This window comes from Sphaeramia orbicularis, chromosome 8 (assembly GCF_902148855.1).
Source record: "Sphaeramia orbicularis chromosome 8, fSphaOr1.1, whole genome shotgun sequence".
Taxonomy (NCBI): domain Eukaryota; kingdom Metazoa; phylum Chordata; class Actinopteri; order Kurtiformes; family Apogonidae; genus Sphaeramia; species Sphaeramia orbicularis.
In genome coordinates, this window is record NC_043964.1 from 36,548,711 (window position 1) to 36,574,730 (window position 26,020).

Consider the following 26,020-nt stretch of genomic DNA (forward strand, 5'->3'; position numbering starts at 1 on the left):
TATTTTACTGGTTCGGCCCACTGGAGATCAAATTTAGCTGAATGTGGCCCCTGAACTAAAATGAGTTTGACACCCCTGATCTAAAGTGTGTGGTGGCCCAGAGGTGCAACAGCTCAAAAAATTATCCACTATAAGAAAAAAAAAAAGAGAACAGCCCAAAAGAATTATCCACTGTAAGAAAAAAAGATAACACCCCCAAAAAATTCTCCACTATAAGAAAAAAAAGAGAACAGCCCAAAAAATTATCCATATCAGAAATAAAAAGAGAACAGCCCAAAAAATTATCCACTGTAAGAAAAAAAAGATAACAGCCCAAAAAACTATCCACGATAAGAAAAAAAGGGAACAGCCCAAAAAATTATCCACTGTAAGAAAAAAAAACCCATCATCCACCTTTTCAATTAAGGGGGTGCTGTTTACCCGAAAGGTCTCTTGCTTTTAAAATTAAGGCCACCACAAAAAATAAAAGCATACACTGAAAATTTTTAAGGCCTTCAGCTAATGTGGCTAATGCTAACGAAGTAACCCACCGGAAAAAAAAAATATAAAATATATAGTGGATAATTTTTTGGGCTAGTGGATAACTTTTTTTGGGCTGTTGTCTTTTTTTTATGGTGGATAATTTTTTGGGCTGTTGTCTTTTTTTTTCTTACAGTGGATAATTTTTCGGGCTGTTGTCTTTTTTTTCCTATAGTGGGTAATTTTTTGGGCTGTTGTCTTTTTTTTCCTATAGTGGGTAATTTTTTGGGCTGTTGTCTTTTTTTCTCATAATGGATAATTTTTTAGGCTGTTCTCTTTTTTTCTTCTAGTGGATAATTTTTTGGGTTAGTGGATAATTTTTTGGGCTGTTGTACCTCTGGACCACCGTAAAAGTGGGCCGGACCAGTCAAATAATATAAATAATATAAATAATAGGATAAGAACTTATAAATAATGTCAACTCCAAAGTTTTTTTTCTCTGTTTTTGAGTGAAAGAAAGTCAAATTCCATCATGAAAATGTTTACATCTACGAACCGTACTTGAACATAACTTGAACAAATATTAAGTACACGGAATTTTACCAATATTCTGCCTGTTACTAAATGTTTTGTGTATTTGTAGATCCACTGTGATCTGTAAGTGGTGATGCACATTTATAAATGATAAACTAAGGCGTAATATTGTTCAAATTGCACTTATTTTCCTTAAGAATTTCCAGGTTGTTATTTGTTCATGTTATGTTCAAGTACAGTTTGTAGATGGAAACCTTTTCATTACAGAATTTGACTTTTTTTCCACTCAAAAACATAGAGAAAACTTTGGAGTTGACATCATTTGTAAGTTCTTATCCTATTATTTATATTATTTTACTGTTTTTTTCCTAGTTTTTTCTTTGTTTTAATGTATGAAAAGTAAAATTACACACAAATATTTGTATTTACAGACTAGCTTTATACAAAACTTGAATAATCTGAACAAATGTGAACAACTTGAATTGTCTTATGAGAAATATGTGGAATTGTACCAATATTCTGCCTGGTACTAAATGTTTTGTGTATTTGTAGATCCACTGTGATCTGTAAGTTGTGATGCACATATGTAAATGATAAACTTAAGCGTAATATTGTTCAAATTGCACTTATTTTTCTTAAGAAATTTCAGGTTATTCACATTTTTTTTTTTTTTTGGTAAAAGGCTAGTCTGTAAATGTAAACATTTTTGTGTAACTTTACTTTTTTTTTTTTTTTTACACTACAAATAAGAGAAAAAAATGTAGTTTTCATTATTTATAGGTTATTATGATAGTATTGTACTAGTTCTGACCCAATTTAGATTGAATTGACCTAAAGTGATTTTAACATCCTTGATTGTTCATATCTTCAGTGTAATTTCTGCATTTCATAAATTCATCCCAGGGGCCAGATTAGACCCTTTGGCGGGCCGGATTTGGCCCCCGGGCCGCATGTTTGACACCTGTGTCTTAGTAGATCCTATGGTGAGAAATGAAGTGCATCTACAACAGGGATGTCAAACTTATTTTACATCAGGGCCCACATGCAGCCCAATGTGATCTCAAGTGTAATGATATTAGCATAATAACCTAGAAATGACAACTCCAGTTTTTCATCCTTGTTTTAGTGTGAAGAAAGTAAAATTACATTATAAATACTTGAATAACCTGAAATTACTTAGGTAACATAAGTGTAATTTCAATAATATTATGACTCGGCTTATTTACACATGTGCATTACAACTTACAAATCTCAGCAGATCTACAAATGCACAAACTATATAGTAGCAGGCATAGTATAATTAAAACTACACTTATTTTTCTTAAAACATTTCAGGTTGTTTGGGTTAATAGTGTGTAAATGTAAATATTTTCATTATTTGAACTCAAAAAGACCCACAACTATTTTTTGTGGTGACTTCTAAATTAACCCTTTCATGCATGAATTATGAGAACCTTAGTTAATTTTTTTTTTTTTTTTCTTGGGTGATTTTATTCCTCTTTCGGCATGAAAAAAAACCAATGCAATTGAAATTTTTTTATAAACCTATTTTTCATGGAGTTACAAAAATGTCCATTCATTTGGACACCATGCGTTTAATTTCTGAAGCAAAGAAACGTATTTAAAACCCATCACCAGAAAGTGATGTGTGAAAACTATGAAATAAAAATATTTTTAATCCCGCTAACCTGATGTTTTCTCACATTTTAACCCACTCTAATACTAGATATTACTCACTTCATGGAGATAATTTGCAAAAAAAAAAAAACTTTTTGTTGAACAAAACTGTTAATTACAGTCGAATAACAACTAGAAATTGATTTACACTAAAACATGTTACTGCAGATCAGGTTCATCAAGAACAACAATGCAACTATAAAACATCAAAACCCATGAATATACATGAGAAAAGCTGTAGAATAACTGTCCACTGTAGTGACCACTATGCATGAAAGGGTTAATTTCTCTCTGCATTTAATCATTACCAAGTAGTTCATCACCATTTCTTATACTATTATCCTGTGAAAACCAGGTATTTTCCTGTATTTAATTTACTGACCATGTAGGTGTGAATAAAAGCTCAGTAAATTCAAAGGTTATTATATCAAAACTTTACTTTTTCAGCAAAATATATCATTAATTCTACATAAAAACAAGCATCTATAACACTGTCATTTGTCAAACTACATGGGTTTTATTGGTGAACCGATGGTGCAGAAAAGAATGCTGTTTCCATGTTCACTACTGAGACTATGGATACATCCGAAAAAGGAAAAAAAAAACAAAAAAACATCTGATGCTGTTGATAAACTGCCTTTTACCCAAATTATTTCACTGTGTTAATAACATTTGTGGTTCAGAAGCTATTAAACATTTTTGATCAGTAGATGCTTTTTGGTCTTTGAGGGTTAAACCAAGAAAATTGGAATTGTCATTGTTTACAGGTTATTATACTTTTATTTTACTTAGATGAAACTGGGCTGTAAGTGCCCCCTAATCTAAAATAAGTTAAATCGAAAAATTGAAAATCTGTGATTGGACCTGGTTGAACCATATGTTTGACACGCCTGATCTGTACGAAAGATGAATTGACATTTGTGGCCAAAATCATCAGTTTATAAATGAAAAGTGTACCCAGGTGGTGCTGTCTTACCTGTTGTATCATGTTTCAGTATGCCTGCCAGAAAAAAAACAAACCATGCTTTCAAAAGAGCAACTGAAGTGCATAATTATTTTATAGACATTCAAGGCAAAGATATGAGGATTAGGAGGATTAATTAAATGTGACAAACAGACTATCTGTAGTAAGAACGTGGTAGTATTAAAGTAGCGTACTGTGTTTTGTTTCATACGACAAGTCCCTGTTAAATATTTATGGAGTCAAGCTTTGCTCTTTAGTCTTTTAATGTCTTGAAATCATAGGATCTGAACAATCTAGATTTAACCTCCTGAGAAACAAGGAAAGGAAAAGCTTCGGCTTTTTTACATGAAATAATTGCCTTGATGGGAAACGGCATGTTCAAACAGTTTTTTCAGATACATTTTTTTTCAATTTTTTATTTATTTATGGAATGTCTTTTACAGTTGACGGCATTTTTTATTAAAGGAGTGATATTTTGCTTTTTTAAATGGAATTATGCATTTTAAAACCATTTCCCTGTGGTCTACATAAACTGTAAATGCTATGCTTTGGTCTGAATTCTTCATTAATTAAACTCCACAGGTCCATCTTCAATAATATTTCTGAGTAGGGATGTAACGATATGAAAATTTCATATCACGGTTATTGTGACCCAAATTATCACACTTAGCATTATTATCACGGTATTGTTGAAATTGTGCTCAAAATGTTCAAAAAGTACACAAAATACACACACTGAAATAATTTAACCAAGTTGTATTTTGAAAAGAACAACAACAACAACAAAAACAAATAAAATAATTGACACAATGTACCTTCTGTCGGCAGAAACATTCAAATATTAACCCTTAATGGTCTGAGCCTATTTTGTCTGTTTTTCAGAACTTTTGATTTTGCCTTTATATACTATATAAGCAAATGTTTACTATACCCATGTTTGGCAGCTTTTTTTTCAGCACAACTTCATCTACATCATCTGTCTATTATTTTTTTTCTCTTTAACCTACTATATCAACATAAAAGGAAAAAAAAAACACACAAAAAATATAAAATCAGATTTGAAAAATATATATAATTTATTGCATAAATAACACACAGATGTTTAACGAACCTTTTCAAAGACTTTAAAAGTGAATATTGGTTCCAAATATTAGGTATATAAAATCAAAATTGTAATAAATTAAACTATACTCAAATATTTGACATAAAAGTAGATCTTTACATAGGTGTTTTCTCCAGAAAAGTGCGGTAATCAACCACGATTATCATGATAATTAGAATTTAAACGGTAACACTAACTGTCGGCACTTTTACCGCGGTTTATCGTTATACCAGTAATCGTTACATCCCAATTTCTGAGTAATGAGTAATAATTTGAGTGCTAGCCCTTTAAATGCATGAGCTACTTCAAGCCCCGCCCCCTCCAGGTTGTTGACCGTACTTTCTGTCCCGTTCACCCACTTGTGTTCGTTAAAGGTGCGGGAGACTTTCATGACGAATTTTTCATCAAATCTGTAAAACCTCAGTCGTAGCCTAAGACCTAAAGACTTGCAGATTCATGATACTTAGGCTACGAGTGAGGTTTTACAGATTTTATGAAAAATTCGTCACGAAAGTCTGCCGCACCTTTAATACAACCAACAACTGAACATTTTAGGTAATTGGCTCAAAGTTTTTACTACAACCACTGCTGCTGATAAACAATTATGGCGTACTCTGAGAAATGTTCATCGGTAGTCTTGATCTTACATGTGCAAATGTCGTGACAACTACGCTGTAACAACTTTCTGTAAATTAACGGTGAATTTCCTACTGTATCGTACTGTTTTTGATAATAATTGTAAAATACTGTTAAATAGCCATCCCCACATGTAAATTAACAGTAAATGCTTAATAATAACAACAAACTGTAATTAACAGTATAAAACAGTATTTTCTGTCACGCGGTCAAGATAGGCACCACATTCCTTCGCAAATCTTGTCACTATCCATCATCATCTTGATTATAATTGTGGACTTATGTTTTTGTTTTGATGTTACCCAATCTTTATTAGTCCAACTTTTCGCATTACGTCATTTTTGAGGAGTGACAAGTGTGACCTGAACCTGACGTTTGACATCAGTTCTGGGCAGTAGGCTACATGTGCTTCAACCGAAGAGGTAACGTTATTTTTTATCTCCGAAACTGTCGGTGTCCAGTATTGTTTTGTTTGCATGATTATGAAACAGTTGACATAAATAATCGTCAATTTCGTTCGGTCTTCTGTTTTACCAGGTCAGGTTGCTAAAATTGTCAAAGCAAGCTCTGTAACTTAGCAAGCTAGTACTCGGTTAGCTAACTTTAGCAAGGTGTTGTTTCTGACCTTTGTAAGATTTTCAGCCTTTCATGAAATAGTTCTGTTAAGTTAACATTAGGGTATTAGACTCAGTTGAAGCCAGCTAAAAATAGCCCGTCAGAGTAACTGTCTCGAAGAATTGCATTTCATTCTCTGGTGGTGTTGACTGTGGTTAGTCATTTTGCACTGTTTGCGGTGTTTTGCATTTTCAACCTCCAGTATCCAGACGCAGCCTCCCAAACCCTGGAATTCATTCAAAGGTGGCTATTATTGGTGTAAATGATGCAACTAATTCATTAAACCCACTGATATGGGCTCTTTGCACACCGCTACTACTTTTTGACCTTAATACGGCTCTTTTGTTTCCTGTCTTTTATTACTGGACAAACTGTTTAATCCAGGTGTGTTTGGCCATTTGTGGGGATTTATGGGAATAAAATGCAAAATGGCAGTTTTAATATCCTTTAAACTGGTATATACTGTAAAATTACCGTAACACCGTCATTCTACTGTAATGTACAGGGTGGGGGAAGCAAAATTTACAATATTCTGAGGCAGGGATTGAACGACAGTGTATGACCAATTAGTTTGTTGAAAGTCATGAGAATTTATTTGCCACAAGAAAATTTACATCATAGAAAATGTTTTTATTCTATGTGTCCTCCTTCTTTCTCAATAACTGCCTTCACACGCTTCCTGAAACTTGCGCAAGTGTTCCTCAAATATTGGGGTGACAACTTCTCCCATTCTTCTTTAATAGTATCTTCCAGACTTTCTCGTAATAGTTTTGCTCATAGTCATTCTCTTCTTTCCATTATAAACAGTCTTTATGGACACTCCAACTATTTTTGAAATCTCCTTTGGTGTGATGAGTGCATTCAGCAAATCACACACTCTTTGACGTTTGTTTTCCTGATTACTCATATGGGCAAAAGTTTCTGAAAAGGTATGGATAATAGTGTTAGGTATGATTATGACATCAATATATGTTTGGTTTCAAAACAATTGACGTAGTGCCTGCTGAGAAAAAACAACTAAATGTTCATTGTAAATTTTGCTTCCCCACCCTGTACAGTAAAAAAAATAACAGTCGATGCACTGTAAAATTACACCACCCACTGTTATCCTACGGTAATTTACTGTAGTTCAAAAAACTGTACTATACTGTTAAAATAAATTACAGTAGGTGCACTGTAAAATAACAGTAAAATACTGGCGTTCCTGCTGCCAGTATTTTACTGTTATTTTACAGGGATTTTATTTACAGTGTAGTTACAGACGTAACAAATGAAGTAGGAATCGAAACGAGTTGTAGAAATCCACTAGATTTTTGCCGGAATGAATATAAAGATAGCTTTGTAGCACCTGGAGGGTTCAAATTCAAACTTTATGAACTATTAGGGTCCAAATACACAAATAAATGTACCAAAGACTAAAAAAAATGTGGGTTTAACAAAATATGACCCCTTTAACTGTGAAACTTGTTCCCTACAAAGGACAAAAATGCATTGTTGGGTCTAAAGAGGATAAATCACTGTTTCGTGGATGTTAAAGATCTATGATGACCCACTGTATTTGGCTCACAACACCAGTAAAAATAGGCTTTTTTTTTTTAGTAAGGTGGCTGTGATTTACTACATCCAGGCCTTCATGTCTTCAAAGGAGATGGAATCTATTAAATGAACTGACCCGTAGCTGCAGGCGTAGCTTAAAAACCTTTAATATTTCTGTTTTTTACTCTGACCAGCTGTCATGGTGCGTTACTTGTTTATTATCTCACTGGCTGAATGTCACTGCAATCTCACTGACTCATCGTCTGCCCTTATCATGTTAACGTTTCACTCTCTGATTGGCAGTAATTGATAAACGCAATAAATAAGTCTTCAGCTGATTTCATGTTTTGTCAGGGCCTACACAGCCGCGGGCAGCCAGTCAGTCAAACTGGTTTCACTGTTTTGTTGAATTTGCTTCTGGCGCCTGTGACTAACATTAAAGTCATAGCACTCGCACCTTCCCCCGTCTCTTTGCTCTTTTACAGTTGGCGTGCCGTCTTCACCCCGCTGTTCCATCTCTCATCAACATTTTGCTTCTGTTTTATTTTTGTCGCTGTTACTCATGTTTTATTTTGCAGTTTAGTCATTTTTCTATACTGTACTGCTTCACCAGTGCCTTGTAGCTCATATTCCTCGCATGTTTTCCTTGTCTGTCAGGCTTTCGTCCTCTCATCTGTTGACTTTTCACTGTGTATTCTGCTTTGTGTGCGCGTCAGTGATGTTAAGTATTCTCATATTATCTCACTTTCAGCACATGACACAAATATGTCACAGTAGATGTGTTGGTCTGTCTCGCTCACAGACTTGCCTCACAAACACTTCACAGAACCTTTATCTGTCGCACATACTCTTCAAAGTGACTCAGCACTTAAAAAAGAAAAGAGCAAGAAAACGATGGGACTATTTTTGGTACACCTCACCCATGCTTTCTTTGTCTCCTCTTCAGGATGTTGGTGGTTTTATTGACTAGCTGTCACTGCCAAGCCAGAGGTGACTCTGTTTGAAGACATTAAAAAAAAGTTGTTCACTCCAAAAAAGAGAGAGGAACAGAATGTAAAAGTTTGAGTCCAGGTGAGTTATGGGAGATGACACTATTTCTTGCTCTATTTCAAACCTTACGTCCTGGTGAAAGAACCAGCGTTGCATTCCTCACATATTACAAGCCCTCTGTCAGAGCACAGAAGTTCAAACATCCACAGTGACGTCTATTTGCGTGTCATCAGTACATGTGTGGTTCATTTACGCGTATTAACTCACGCTTAAAACCTCTTTTTGGCAACAACAATCAATTTCAGTGTCTTCTGGCGTGTACACAAAGAAGAAATTATTATACCACACAAGATGTTTGTTTTGTGTGATCAGCATACATAAGGGCCATGACTTTACAAGGCAGTAAAACCAAAAAAAATGCAGTAAATGTTTGTAATTTTGTAGAATCAATATCATTACTAGAGGGTTAATTGACTGCTTATTTAACACATACACTACATCAGGGATGTCAAACTCATTTTAGTTCAGGGGCCAGATTCAGTTAAATTTGATCTGAAATGGGCCGGACCAGTAAAATAATAACATAATAATATATAAATCATGTCAACTCCAAACTTTTCTGTATGTTTTAGGTAAAAAAAAAGTTCAGTTACATTATGAACAGGTTTAAATCTACAATTTATCCTTTCAAAAGATGTGAATAACATGAACAAACTGAAAAAATGAGTGTAATTTTAGCAATATTATGCCTCAGTTTATCATTTACACATGTACATTACATATATATACATATATACATTTTTTTATATTTATAACCATTTGCACTGCATTCATATCAAGCGTATTTGCACTCTCCTTTTAAACACTTTTTTATTCAAATTTATATGACTGTTTTACGTGTATGTGTATGTTTATGTGTATGTTTGCTGCTGACAACACTGTGAATTTCCCCATTGTGGGATCAATAAAGGAATATCTTATCTTATCTTATTATAATTTACAGATCACAGTGGATCTACAGATACACAAAATATTGAGTAACAGGCAGAATCTTGTTAAAATTGTACTAGCTTCTGTTAAGACATTTCAGGTTATTCACATTTTTTGCAAAATTATACTTTGTTTTAGTGTAAATACATGAAAATATTTACATTTACAAAGAGAAACATTTGGAGTTGTCATTATTTTTTATGTTATTATGATAGTATTTTACTGGTCTGACCCACTTGAGATTGAATTGGTCTGAATGTGGAACCTGAACTAAAAGGATTGTTAACATCATAGTGTAATTTTTACATTTTGCAAATTCATCTCAAGGGCCAGACTGGACCCTTTGGTGTGCCAAATGTTTGACACCTGTGCACTACACGGACAAAAATATTGTGACATATCACACTTAGATAAAAAATGTTCATCTCAGCTTTTGTCAAAAATTTTCAGAATAAATGTCATATCGATATTTATTTTAATTTTGTTTGAGTTGAAGAATACAAATGATTGCTTGTGGTTTAAAATGATTATCTTGAGGTAGAACATTTAACATAATTACAATGACCAGGAAGTGAAATTACGTAAAAGCGAAATCTGTAGCATTTTGTAACAGAAGATGCTTATTGTTTATTTGAGTATTTATTGCAAAATTACAGTGAGACAGCTGTCATTATTGTTTTTTCACCCAGCTCATTGGTAGCAGTGAAACACCTGAATTCAGTGTGTCCCAATTAGGGATGTAACGATTACCGGTATAATGATAAACCGCAGTAAACTTGCCAACGGTTAGTATTACCGTTTAAATTCTAATCATCATGATAACCATGTTTGATTACCACACTTTTAGGGGAAAAAACCTTATATAAAGATCTGCTTTTATGTCAAATATTTGAGTATAGTTTTAATTTATTACACTTTTAATTTTATATACCTAATATTTGGAACCAATATTCACTTTTAAAGTCTTTGAAAAGGTTCGTTAAGCATCTTTGTGTTATTTATGCAATAAAGTATATACATTTTTCAAATCGGATTTTATATTTGTTTGTGTTTTTTGTCCTTTTGTGTTGATATAGTAGGTTAAAGTGAAAAAAAAAAAAAAAATTGACAGTTGATATAGATGAAGTTGTGCTGAAAAAAAAGATACCAAACATGGGTATAGTCAACATTTGTATATATAGAAAGGCAAAATCAAAGTACTGAAAAACAGGCAAAATAGGCTCAGACCACTAAGGGTTAATATGTGAATGTTTCTGCAACAGAAGGTTCATTGTGCCAATTATTTTATTATTATTATTTTTTTTTTTTTTAATACAACTTGGTTAAAGTATTTCAGTGTTTATATTAGTACTTTTTGAACATTTTGAGCACAATTTCAACAATACCGTGATAATGATGATAACTGTGATAATTATGGTCACAATAACCGTGATATGAAATTCTCATATCGTTACATCCCTAGTCCCAATACTTTCGTCTAGGGATGTCCGATAATATCGGCCCACCTATATTATCGGCCCGATATTGGCATAAAAATGTAATATTGGTGAATATCGTTATCGTTTTTTTTCCCTATCATTAAAACCGATAAAATAATGCCTTGATTTTGCTGGCATTTACCGACGCGTAAATGAAGCATTGTTTGTAGCTGAAAGAAATGTGCAGTTTTCAAAATTGTACAGTAGAGTTGCCACACTGTAATAGACTCATGGGGGGAGGGAGAGAAAATAAATAAATATGGCATTTTTTCCACAACTTAAGTTAAAGCATGTATTCTTTGCACAGACAGTGTTTACATTTTGAAAGCCTTGTTGCATTTGAGAATGCATCCAATGGGGCATCACAATAAAATTAGGCATGATGTGTTAATTCAATGACAGGAGATATGTGATGTTACCTAAAATTAGTTTAATATCCCACATATATCGGCAGCGGTATCGGTAGATATCGTAATCAGAAATTAAGCATTTGACAATATCGGCATATCGGTTTTTGGCAAAAAAGCCAATATCGGACATCCCTACTTTCGTTCCCATAGTGTAAATAGTGTTCACAGGCAAGAAACCTGGCGAGATCGTTGTCTCATGCACATATTATGCATAGTTCTATTGTGTTAACCTGAAATGTGTGACACAAAATATCAGATATCACAGCACTGAATTTGATATTCAGTTTTGCGCATCAAACACATTCAGAAACAAAATCCATCAGTGTCACTTTGTGGGACTTTGAGTGTTTGGCTAGACTCACAAGTGGTTTTTCATTTTGCATTTTTGTGGCTAAATTGCCCCAGATCAGTGTTTACTGTAATGTGTGCAGACCCATCACTCACATGATTCACACTTTAATAGATAACTTAGGCCAAAAGTTCAAAGAGGTAAATGTATCACTTTATTTCAATGATTTGTTATTACAGGTTAAGGAAGACCGTCCCAATTTCTGACTGTTAATCGAACAAAATGCGGTTTTCTAACAATTTGTTGCAACAGAAATCCAAACCTCTTTACACTGTTTAGACTTGTAATGTACAGTAATGTAGTATAATGTTATACATGAATAAGAATAAATACATAGAAACAAAGAAATGATCACAAAAATTAAACGAGCGTGTTAAATTAGCATATTACATGTTAAGCCGTGTGTTAAAAACATAGTGGCATCTGGGCAGTGTTCATTTCACTGGTCACTGGATGCAGTAACCTCCTTTACTGGTCCACAGAGCACAAGGGGGCACACACACACACACACACACACACACACACACACACACTAACTTCACGGGTTTATGCGTGGTCATAGCAATATTTTACACATAAACGCCTTCACACGCGCGCACACACACACACACACACACACACCAGCGCAGTCAGTCAGAGGAATCTGCTGTGTCAGTGTCCTCAAATATTCACAACACAATGACTCTGTCTCTGCTCAGCTCAACGGGTCTCCTTGTGGAAGAGGCGTTTAAATACCAGAGTGGATCCTGACTCATCTGCAGCAGCATAAACCCTGCCCTTCATCCGCAACCTCCCATGGGCAACATTAAAACACACACACACAGGTTAGTGTGTGTGTATGTGTGTGTGTGTGTGTGTGTGTGTGTGTAGTCTTTATTTAGTCTGCACCAGTGCTGATAAACGGTTATAAATGATTATGCCTGGGAGTATGTGTGTGTCTGTGTAAGTTCTCCACAGTGTGTAGGTCCGTATCTGAAAATTATTATTTTTTTTATGTTTATAGAGGAATGAGGTGTGATTAATGAGGCTTTGATTGACAGGCGGCATCAGACGGGAAGAGGGAGGAGTCAGTTACATAACGAGCAGTTCGGTGACAGCCCTTAGGCCGTTTCCTCCAAAAATCGGCAGACGAGCACACAAAAAAAAAAAAATAAAAAAAAATAAAAATAAGCTGGGGAAGTGGTGTGAAGGGGTGGGCTCCAGAACCTGAGGAAGGGGCTGTGATCAGGTCATTGGCAGTGGTAAACAGGCTGAACGTACTCTGGGGGGAAGTAGCCCACACGTCCATGGCAACGGCCCCTCCAGCGCACTGAATCAGAGCAGTCGATGAGTTCGATGACGTCGCCGCGCAAGAAGCGAAGTTGGGAGGGGTGGTGGGGGGTGAAGTCGAAGAGAGCGTGGGCATGGTGGGGGCGCTGTAGAAAAGAAAGAAGAAAGACATTGATGAAAAAATGGACTCCACAACTTTTTCACCGTGTTTGCAAACGTGACCTATATACTCAGGAACCATCCGACTTCGTGTGCGTTTAATAAACAATGTGCTCTTCGTTTCGTTTAAGTATTAATGTATTTTATTCATCGTCTTCATTTAAGATTTATTTAACCAGGCTTTGGTCAGTCCGGTTAGGCATATGAAATATTAACGTAGAGAAGAACGCTGACCACGACAGCAGCACAGAGAAAGAATTAAGATGAATAGACAGGACATTTTTTTTTTTTAGAGTGAAGACAAATAGTATTGATTGGTCTCAGGTGGAGATGCAGCAGCGTCCGGTTATGGAGCAGGAGTTTCTAGATGATGCTACTTAGTCATATATGTCAGAGTCTCTGGAAGGATAGGGACTGGAAATTCAGTTTTCTCTGATTTTGAGTTAGAGTGAAGCATTCTAGCCACAGCGAAGTGTACTTTTCAACATAGAAAGGTCATCTTTGGCTCATACTGAAGCTTATTAACTTGGGAAGTTTTCTATCTAAAACCAAGGCTGAGATATTCACCAGAAAGTGCTGGAAAATCCTCATATTTGAGATATTTGTCAAGCAGAAGGTCATAGTCTTATTTTTTTTTTCTTTCACTACTTTCCCTGTTTCTGAAAACTTTCTAAATTTTAATATGTCGTTGCTGTTGGGCGAAAACCTCGTATGTCCAAATGGGCTATTTAAACGGGAAACTGGAAAAATTATGTATATTCTAAGTAAATGAATGGAGTTAAAAGATGTGGTCACAAGCTGTTTTCAACACTTTTCATTGGTTAAATATTTCTAAAACCATCAGGCCAATGTGAAGATTGACCAGTAGAATTGTTTTATGACAAAAAACAAAAAAGACCAACAGACCTACTGTGGCCCTGAAGTGCAACCACAATGACATGTCGCAAAGCACACAAGAAAAAGAAAAGCACAGAAGAAAAAAAATACACACAAAAGAAAAAGAAAAGCACAGAAGAAAAAAAATACACACACAAGAAAAACATACACACACAAGAAAAAGAAAAGCACACCAAAAAAACACACACACAAGAAGAAGAAAATCACGCAAACAAGGTGATGAAAAACACAAGAAAAAAAAATCATGCAAACAAAAAAACAAGAAAAGAAAATTACACAAAAAATGAAAAACATATAAGAAAAAGAAAATCATGCAAACAAGAAAAAACACAAAAGAAAAAGAAAATCATGCAAACAAGTGATGAAAAACACAAGAAAAAAGTCACACAAACAAAAAACAAGAAAAAGAAAATCACACAAAAATGAAAAAAACATAAGAAAAAGAAAATCATGCAAACAAGAAAAAAAAACACAAAAGAAAAAGAAAATCATGCAAACAAGAAATAAAAACACAAGAAAAAGAAAATCATGCAAACAAGAAATAAAAACACAAGAAATAATCATGCAAACAAGAAAAAAAAAAAAAAAAAACAACAAAAAGAAAATCACACAAACAGGAAAAAGGTCCTACTGGAAAAGGTAGGTACCTGCCGCGGCCAGGATCTGGATGCTGATTGGATGGTCTTTCAGACAGGAAGAGGGACAGTGCTTCTGTCCAATCAGTCATCCAGATCCTGGTCATGGCAGGTACTTACCTTTCCGGTTGGACCTTTTCTTGTGTGCGTGTTTTTCATTTTCTTGTGTGCGTTTTGTTCTTGTGTGTGCTGTTTTTCAATTTGTTATTGTGGTTTGCCCTTCAGGGCCACCGACAGACCTGTCTCCACACTTCGTTAACACTGCACCACTGCTTTAGATAGGCATGAAACCCCGTGGCAACACTGAATTTGCAAAGTAATATTGGGAGAAAAGTTTCGTTGGTAGGAACATACAAATGAGGAAATGTGTTGTGGTAAAGTGACTAACTCCCTACAAAATAAAAAGGCTCATCTTTGTCAAAACTTGCTGTGTTCAGGGCGCAGATGCAGCTCAGAGGTTGTTCTTTCACGTAGCCAGAGGGAATTTCAACACAATAACACACAGGTAGAGAAAGGAAGGACAATGACATCCTGCCGCTGCGTAATAACAGAAATATTCACTTTTACTCCAGCAGAACACTTACAGGGAGCCAGATTACTATTATAGTATTTGGGGGGCTCACCTGCACCAGACCACATCCCACATGGCTCAAGGCCTTATCACAAAGACCTTGGCTCCTTCCATTCCCATTAAAGGCAAAAAAAAAAAAAAAAATTGTAGTACCCTGATAGTTGCATTTTCATCATTTCACCAGAAACATGTCCCTGAGAGCCAACAGCCCTAAAGCTGAAGTCCTCATTATCAAGTTGTTATGGCTCAAGTACAGGCTGACAGGATGTAATAGTGCAGAAAATGTAACACAAACCAGTGGCATGAAGAGGGAGACATGTAATTCTGGTGTATATGATAGGTGTCACATACAGAGAAGACTAGATGACACGTTAGATGACACAGCTGAAGACAGAAATGCCACTGGATGCTGGCACCAAAATATCCTGACTTCAATAAAGTCCCTTCAAAAAATATAAGCTTCTCTATTTTCTTGATAAGATAGAAGAAAAGCTTTAATTCATGCTGACCTCGACAAAAAAGAGAAAGAAGACAGACATCAGATGCAGAAACGAGATGTCACAACACAAAAATAACATGAAGGCAAAGATGTAAAAAGGACAAAAATAGCTAAAAAGTTGCAACGAGATGATATCAACATGAAGGATAAAAATGATATACATGATGAAATGGGATGAAAACAATTAAAACTTGTAATTTTGCAAATTTGGGTCTCAAGAAGACATGGTATCAGTGAAGGAATATATCCCATCACTTCCTCTTTTGCTTCAATTTAACACACAGAAGCTGATTAATCTTTTTATTGAAACTGATGACATATTTGCAGTCAGTGTGTTTTAAAGACACACTAGGCTGAGACTCTGCGCTTTGTTTAAAGGGGTCATATTTTGCTAAACCCGCTTTTATTCGTCTTTGGTAAAATACTATCATATAACCTAAAAATAATGACAATTCCAAATTTTTCTCTTTGATTTAATATAAAAAAGTAAAATTACATGAAAATGTTTACATTTAGAAACTATCCTTTCACAAAAAATGGGAATAATCTGAACAAATACAGGGTGGGGAAGCAAAATTTACAATGAACATTTAGTTGTGTTTTCTCAGCAGGCACTACGTCAATTGTTTTGAAACCAAACATATATTGATGTCATAATCATACCTAACACTATTATCCATACCTTTTCAGAAACTTTTGCCCATATGAGTAATCAGGAAAGCAAACGTCAAAGAGTGTGTGATTTGCTGAATGCACTCGTCACACCAAAGGAGATTTCAAAAATAGTTGGAGTGTCCATAAAGACTGTTTATAATGGAAAGAAGAGAATGACTATGAGCAAAACTATTACGAGAAAGTCTGGAAGATACTATTAAAGAAGAATGGGAGAAGTTGTCACCCTAATATTTGAGGAACACTTGCGCAAGTTTCAGGAAGCGTGTGAAGGCAGTTATTGAGAAAGAAGGAGGACACATAGAATAAAAACATTTTCTATTATGTACATTTTCTTGTGGCAAATAAATTCTCATGACTTTCAATAAACTAATTGGTCATACACTGTCTTTCAATCCCTGCCTCAAAATATTGTAAATTTTGCTTCCCCACCCTGTATGAACAACCTGAAATGTCTTAAAGGGGTCATATTTAGTTAAACCCACTTTTATTAGTCTTTGGTACATTTATTTTTTGTGTATTTGGATCCTAATGGTTCAAAAAGTTTGAATTTGAACCCTCCAAGTGTTGCCAAGCTATCTTTATATTCATTCCAGCAAAAATCGAGTGGATTTCTACAACCTGTTTTAATTCCTGCTTAATTTGTTACATTTTATAACTAGTTACATCACAGCATTTGCACATATAAGGTCAAGACTTCCGACAAACATTTCTCTGAGTACGACATAATTGTTTGTCAGCAGCAGCGGTTGTAGTCCATACTGAAATATGTCCAAACGTCGAACCTAAAATGTTCAGTTGTTGGTTGTATTGACAAACACAAGTGACTGAACGGGACAGAGAAACACAGTCAACAACCTGGAGGGAGTGAGACGTTTGCATTTAACCCTTTCACGCATGAATTATGAAAATTTTAATCAAGATTTTTTTCCAAGTGTTTTCATTCCTCTTTAGGCATGAAAAAAACAATCCGATAGAAAATTTTCTTATGAAACTTTTTTTAATGGAGTTACAAAAATGTCTACTCAGATGGAATCCGTGTATCATTCATTCATTAGTTTTTCAATTTAAAACCGAAAATCAAATTCATTTTCAAAACCAGAATGAAAAACGGATAACGGTTCATTTTTCCATTTCCCGATTTTGTGCTCAAATGAAAAATGGAAAAAAACTGATAACGACTGTTTCATTCGGTTTTGCTGTTTTCAATATAGCTAGGGTGTCTGACCCGGAAGTAGTCGTTACTAGGGAAAAAATAAACTAATGGAATCATGGAGGAATATTTGGCTATAATTAAGCAGCTGTTTGATACGTACGGAAGCGTATTGCATTCACACAAAAAAATAAATTCGGCTCTGTTTTTCTCAATTAACAAGATAATTTTCTTGTTAATTCAGAAACAACAGCCGAATTTAATTTTTTTTCAGAAACAGTATCTCATTCATTCAGAAAAAAGAGCCAAATTAATTTTTTTGTGTGAATGATATATGCTTCCGTATCAAACAGCTGCTCAATTATAGCAAAATATTTCTCCAGTCCGGCCATGATTCCGTGTGTTTTACTTTTCACTAGTGACGACTACTTCCGGGTCAGACAACTGAAACTATATTAAAAATAGCAAAATCGGATGAAACGGTCGTTATCCGTTTTTCCATGTTTCATTTGAGCACAAAATCGGGAAATGGAAAAACGAACCGTTATCCGTTTTTCATTCTTGTTTTGAAAGTGAAAAACAAAAAAAAAAGAGTCGTTTTTTTGTTTTTTCATTTTTGGTTTTAAATTGAAAAATGAATGAACGAATGATACATGGATTAGATGGACACCATGCGTTTAATTTTTGAAGCAAAGAAACATGTATTTACTGATATACTGGGTGACAACTGGGAAATAAAAACATTTTTAATGCTGCTAATCTGATGTTTTCTCACATTTTAACATACTTTAATACTAGTTATTACTCACTTCATAGAGATAATATGTAAAAAAAAAAAAAAAAAAAAAAGATCGGAACTGTTAATTACAGTCTAATGACAATAACAAGCAATTGATTTACACTCAAACATGTTAGTGCAGATCAGGTTTATCAACAACAGCAAAGTTGCAGTAATGGTATGAATTACAGTGTATGGGATGATGCATGTGTCCACTGTGTCAGTTGATATGGAACTAAAAGAATAACATCCATGAATATACAAGAGAACAGCTTTGTCCACTGTGCTTTGTGCATGAAAGGGTTAAAGGGCCAGCGCTCAAAACAACCTTTCTGGTATCATTACTCAGAAATAGGGTTGAAGATGGACCTGTGGAGTTGAATTAATGAAGAATTCAGACCCAAGCATAGCATTTCCAGTTTCTGTAAACCAAAGGGAAATGTTTTAAAATGCATAATTCCATTTAAAAAAGCAAAATATCACTCCTTTAATAGATCATTTCTGTTTTTGCCTTCTTCATTTACGCAGATATCATGGAGTATCGTAGATAATTGACTTGCAAGTGTCAAAGTATCATGATTTCCACCAGTAGTTTTGCAAACATCTCTTTTTTGGGTTTAGTTTAAGTAGCTCTTGGCTCCTGTTTTTTTATGGTGCAGCAGATGCGAGTAACAGTTTCCTTACAGATTGATTATGGTCTCGCCGTGTCATTGTTTTTTTGGTTTTTTATTGCCAATATTTCAAAGAAAGATAAGAGGAAACTATAACCCCTTTGCCCCATCACTTACAGAGTCTGAGTACACTACCCTGCAAGAAAGAAACTGTTGCAAGATGATAGAGCTAATAAAAGGCTCTGACTGTCTGCTTTGATCTGACTTAGTTAAAAAAAAAAAAAAAATAGGGATAGTTGATGCAATATCTAAGAGGTTGGTGTACTCTATTATAAAAAGAACCATAGCTCTGTGTTTCCAAGTAGAATGTGAATGTGTAACATTGTTAGACAATTTAAAGTAGTGACAGACTGAAAGCCACGTCCACTTCGTTTCATTTCACACTTTTGAAGCTACATGCAAACATGTAAGCCCTCCTGATTTACTGATATGATAGTCCGGTAACTCCATCTGTTAAGTTTACATTTAATATCTCAAGATGTAACAAAGGCATGTTCTTAAAGCCTGATTTTGTGTTGTTGTTTTTTTTAGTTTCTTATCATTAAACTATATATGCAACTCAAGACAAAACTAGGACACCATTTGCAAAATTTTCACTGATTTGACCATTATAGTTATGTGTTTGAGTAAATTAACTTTTTGTTTTATTCTCTAAACTACCGACAACATTCTCCCAAATTCCAAATAAAAATATTGTTATTTACAGCATGTATTGGCAGAACACGACAATGGTCAAAATAACAAAGAGATGCAGGTGTTTTCAGACCTCAAATATGCAAAGGTTGTGGTCAGGTCTGCAGATTGTTCTGGCCATGACAGGTTCTTCATCTGGTGGTCCGTCATCTACACCTTTATTGCCCTAGCTGAGTCCAGGAGCATTGTCCTGATAGAAAAACCAGTCCTCAGAGTTGGGAAAATTGTCAGAGCAGAAGTCCAGTAGTTTTCAGTAGGTATTTTTGGATTCAATTACTTTTGCGGTACTAACAGCACTGTTTTTGTCCTATTGAGAGAAGATAGTGATGGCCACAGTAGTGGTGTTTATACTTCTCCTTCTTAAGTAAGACATGGATCAGGTGTGTGTTCAGTAGAATAAGGTGTGTTTGTGTTGGAATTCAACAGACAGGAATGGGAATAGCTGTCATACATGCACACATGCTGATTTCAGAGGAAATTGCAGTGGTCTCTAAATTTTTCCATGTATATACATACACACACACACACACACCACACACCACACACACACACACACACACACATACAAAAATATACAGGGTGGGGAAGCAAAATTTACAATATTTTGAGGCAGGGATTGAAAGACAGTGTATGACCAATTAGTTCATTGAAAGTCATGAGAATTTATTTGCCACAAGAAAATGTACATAATAGAAAATGTTTTATTCTATGTGTCCTCCTTCTTTCTCAATAACTGCCTTCACACGCTTCCTGAAACTTGAGCAAGTGTTCCTCAAATATTCGGGTGACAACTTCTCCCATTCTTCTTTAATAGTATCTTCCAGACTTTCTCGTAACAGTTTTGCTCATAGTCATTCTCTTCTTTCCATTATAAACAGTCTTATGGACACTCCAACTATTTTTGAAATCTCCTTGGTGTGACGAGTGCATTCAGCAAATCACACACTCTTGACGTTTGCTTTCCTGATTACTCATATGGGCAAAAGTTTCTGAAAAGGTATGGATAATAGTGTTATGTATGATTATGATATCAATATATGTTTGGTTTCAAAACAATTGACGTAGTGCCTGCTGAGAAAAAACAACTAAATGTTCATTGTAAATTTTGCTTCCCCACCCTGTATATAGGGCATATTTCAATGTCATATTAGAATATTATACCATAATAAGCTATTTATTATCATTTATTATTATTATTATTACCACTGCGTTTATTATTACTACTTTGCACCTTGTTGTTTCTACCAGTACTTTCTAATGTCAATCAGAATTTTCACTACTGTCTTGTATAGTTATTGTATTGCAGACTGATCTCCGTAAGTGGCATTGTATGTCATGCCAGTTCTTATGGCATTTGGCGTGCTAATACCTACGCATTTCAACCTTTCGCGTGGTATGCAACGCCATTGGATCACGTGTCAATTTACGCCAAGATCTGCAGTTTACATAACCCAAACCCTAACCCACAGTCCATGGTATTTGACGCATTGATTCACATTGGACAGGGGGCTAATAACAGCGTGAATATATATGCGGAAATTTTATTATGCGTACAGATAACCGCCAGTTAAAAGTGGTATGTATATTTACGCGAGTCATGATATGACATTTTGTATTACTATTTTCTTGTGGTGTTTCTTTAGTGTACATTCAGTGTTTGTGCTGTTGTTGGAACCTCAATTTCCTGAGGTTCCAAAGGATTGATCAAATTTTATCTAATCTAATCTAATCTAATGTAATATAATATAATAGTAATATGATATAATATATATATTTTTTTTATTAAGTGAGCAGTACATACAGAACATGTGAAAGACATGACAACAAATAAGACAAAACAAAAAACAGATACTAATTACACATTCATCATTATACATCGGTGTGTGTTGTGTGAGAGAGAGAGAGAGAGAGAGAGAGAGAGCAAGAGAGAGAGAGAAGACAAAGGAGTTGGTAACAAGAAATGATAATAAAAAAGAAGGAAAAATTCAATTTCATTTACAACAGTGGTAATAATAGTGATAATATTCGCATAATAAATCATAATGAACGAAAATACATAACTAAATAACCAATAATACTAATAAAAACAGCCAGATAAAGGGTATTGATATAAATGTAATGCAATCTAATGTGAATATCAGGCAGCATACTGTTCCTCATTAGCTGTATTGTCATGATTTGGGTTTTTATCAGAGCTTTAAACATCATAAATATGACTAAAAAAGCACTTGGTGGAGGTCACAAGAGAAGAAAAGAGGAAAGGAGTCGGACTCTGAAAAAGGCAGGTTGTCAGAAACAGCAATGTGTGATGAACACACTGCATGGCTATACGTGTACACACTTGAAACTGAGGTTTGATGGCAGTCTGTGATAAGGTGAAGCTCTTTTAATCAGATAATCAGATGTTGCTCTTTTAGGGTCTCACTGTGTTTTTGTCTTTGTTGCGTTGTCATCTCTCCTGATATCCGGCCTCCTGTGATCTCTGTTAACAGTTTACGAGTAACAGAATAAAAGCAGCTATTTTAAGGAGAATGTCTTGAACTTAACTAGCCTCTTTGCTGTCAGCTGCACTCCCACAGAGGAGAGTGGATGTGATATGAACTGGGAAAGAGTGGAGAGACTGGAAGGAATACCAAAATAGTTTTCGGTTTCTGTGTAGGCATGTGTGTTTGAAATTCTGGGTTTTATTGCTGTGGGCTTCTTTCTTAAACCGATAAAAAAAACGTAGCCAAGCAGAGGCATGCACCCGCTAAGCAGACGGCAGGATTAGGATCAAGACGCGATCTATCAATCCGACAAATCTATCAAATCCTCACAGACTTATTGTTTATTGTTTCGCTGAGCTCGTCTAGACTTCACGTAACTTGTGTGCGCACATCAACGGTGTGTACATTGGGTGTGTGCGAGCATGTGTGTGCAAGTGTATTTACTCGGGTGTGCGAGACGTTGCAAGTGAAATCCTGTGTGTTATGTGTATTTAGTGTGTTTGTGTGTGTGTGTGTGTGTGTGTGTGTGACAGCGCAGGGAGAACCCATTCATTTTTCCACACACCAGCTTGTGAAGAGGTTTGGAAGGAGAAATATGGTCCGTCCAAATCGGCTGGCGCTCGGCTGCTCTGTAATCAGCATCGTCTCCAGAGTCCACTCCCGACCCAGAGCAAGTGCTGACAGTGGAACAAATTACTCCGGAACATCATGGACTACAGCTTGTACTGTGGCAAGATAGATTTGTCCTTGTGCACACACTCAGGGCATTTAGGCAATAAAAAATAGAGTCTGACACTTTGTTTTTACTCTAATGACAAGGTGGCAAAAAGAGGTCAGAACTGTGCACAAGCCGGAGTTTGGTTTGAAGGGAGATGTCGAGGGCGGAAATTTTAAAAAAGAGAAAAAAGACAAGAGTTATTTCCCATCCTGCCATGGTGAGATAAGACGTGATCTAGGGCCATGTAATGAGCTGATGTGGTATTAGTTAGGAAGTAGAGCACAATGGGAGGGACTAGACAAAAGGCACTGCATCATGATTAACCCATAAAGACCCAGTGTTACTTTTGTGGCAGTTCCGATCTATTTTTTTCTTGAAATTCCACTTTTTTTTAAGTAATTTATCACCATTTATTATGACATTATCCCCTATTATTCGCTTTTTGATTTAGTGAACATCATGTATTTTTATCTAATTTTCTGATCATGTGGATGTCCATAACAGCTCAAATTTAAGTTGAGGGATATTATATCAGAAACGGCAAAAAGTGTCTTTTTCAGTCAAATTTATCATTAACTGAACATAAACCCAGTGTTTCCATCCACTGTCATTGATCCAACTCCATGGGTTTTACTGGTGAATCAATGTTGTAGAACAGGGGTGTCAAACTCATTTTAGTTCAGGGGCCACATACAGCCTAATATGATATCAAGTTGCCCGGACCAGTGAAATAATATAAATAATAGGATAATACCTTTTGAGTGAAAAAAGTAAAATTCCGTAATAAGAATGTTTACATCTACGAATTGTACTCAAACATAACACGAACAAACATGAACAACCTGTGAATTCTTTAGTAAAATAAGTGCAATGTTAACAATATTACGCCTTAGTTTATTATTTATACATGTGAATCACAACTTAGAGATCACAGTGGATCTACAAATACACAAAACAGTTAAGAACAGGGGAGAATATTATTAAAATTCCACATACTTCTCTTTAGAGATTTCAGATATTCACATTTTTTGTAAAAGGCTAGTCTGTAAATGTAAATATTCTTGTGTAATGTAACTTTTTTTGTTTACACTAAAACAAAGAGAAAAAATTGCAGTTTTCATAATTTGTAGGTTTATTATGATAGTAATTTTACTGGTCTGATCATTTTTAGATTGAAATGACCTAAAATGATTTTAACATCCTTGATTGTTGATATCTTCAATGTCATTTTACATTTCACAAATTCATCCCAGGGGCCCGGATTGGACCTTTGGTGGGCCGGATTTGGCCCCCGGCCGCATGTTTGACACCTGTGTTGTAGAAGATGAAAGTGTTTCCATGGTAACTACAGTGCCTCTGAATGTCCAAATGGGTCGTATCTGATGACCATGACAAGATGACAAACTGTATTTTACACCAATTATTTAATGTATTGAGATCTACCAAGACACAAAACAGGCACAATATTGTAAAATTAACACTTATTTTTCTTTAGACATTTCAGTTGTTGATATTTGTTCAGGGTATTGATGTTTTATTATTAAAGGATATCAGAGTTTAATCTTCTTTGCAATAAATCAGGCATAATGTCAAATTATTTTTTCCACATTAAACCAAGAAGAACATTTGGAGTCATTATTTCTAGGTTATTATGCGATTATTTCCAAGTTCGACGCCCTTGACCGTTAATATCTTCTGCACTTTGCAAAGTCATCCCACGGGCTGGATTGAAACCTTTAGCGGGCCAGTTTTGGCCCCCGGGCCGCATGTTTGACACCTGTGTGTTAAATTATCAGCAGTCATTGATGCAGCTATTAACAGATGCAACATCTCTGTTCCATGGGCTTTGGTCATCTTTTTGCGTCTATCAACTATAAACCGCAGAAATGTGATCTATAACACATTGAAACAGCATTAAATGGTCGATCAAATGATTACGTTTTTTACGAAGAAAATACGTACATTTGTGTGTTTCTTTCATCACACTGCTGCACTTTTTGGCTGTGTTTACCTCCATCTTGGCCAATGAGTCGAACAGAATTATGCTAAATGTCTCCTACCCCTTTGTTCGTAGTGTGGTCCTGAAAATCTCCGTTTTGAAAGGCTATACAGTCCTCTGCCTTAGCCCTTCCCTCCGTCTAATCATGAATTGGAACAACCTACGCCTTCATGTGTACGCCAAAACGGAGAGGTAGGGTAAGGGGGAGGGCAAAAGGGTGAATTGGGATTCAGCCTAAGTGGGGTGTGACCATCCAGCTTTGGCTATTGGGCCAAATTAGCCGTACGATGCCCAGGTTTGTCCGAAAGTCAACAGGTTAGGAAATGAAGCTTTGATTCAGGAAAAAATTATGGCTCTGGGGATGGGGAGGAGGGTTGGGGGGGTTAAATTGTATGGGTTTTTTTTTTTTTTTCTTCTTCTTCTTTCCTTCCTCTTTTCTCACTCTATCAATGCTGTTTATTTCTGGAATGTCCTGTTGTTGTGTTGTGTGATATTAAAAATGAAGCATAATGTACCAATCTGGGGATTTCAAACCTGTACTATGATAAATCTTCAAAATAAAAATATACTACTACTACTACTACTACTACTACTACTACTACTACTACTACTACTACTACTACTAATAATAATAATAATAATAATAAATTTTATTTATAAGCGCCTTTCAAGACACCCAAGGACACTGTACAACAAGATAAAACAAACAATCCATAAAATACAAAGAAATAAACAGATAAAAAAAAAAAAAAATTACTATATATAGAAATGAAGATGTAAAATGGAGAGTAGAGCTAATGGGGGGTAGGCTATTCTGAAAAGGTGAGTTTTGAGTCTGGATTTGAATATATAAATATAAATATATATAAAAATATATGAGACAACAATGATTCAGGAAAAATTTAATCAAATATATAAATTTTTATCGATTTGAGTTGATTAATTGTTTCAGCTCTAATATTTTCTTAGGCAAAATGAGCCAATCTAAGCGACCTGGTTCATGAATATTTTCCATTTGAAATTGTACATTATTATAGTTTGTTTTATTTCTGACCGTATGGTTCAGTTTCAGTGTAAGTG

General features: G+C 35.2%; 1 protein-coding gene across 1 annotated transcript in view; it reads right to left on the reverse strand.

The window, feature by feature from the left end:
• Nucleotides 1-11,871: 11,871 nt before the first annotated feature.
• The window catches only part of grapa (GRB2 related adaptor protein a), a 104,874-nt gene continuing 90,725 nt past the window's right edge, over nt 11,872-26,020 (reverse strand). The window contains exon 5 of the mRNA XM_030142150.1: nt 11,872-13,155. Within this exon, the coding sequence (XP_029998010.1) occupies nt 12,970-13,155 (186 nt within the window). The 3' untranslated portion in view covers nt 11,872-12,969. The remainder of the gene's footprint in view (nt 13,156-26,020) is intronic.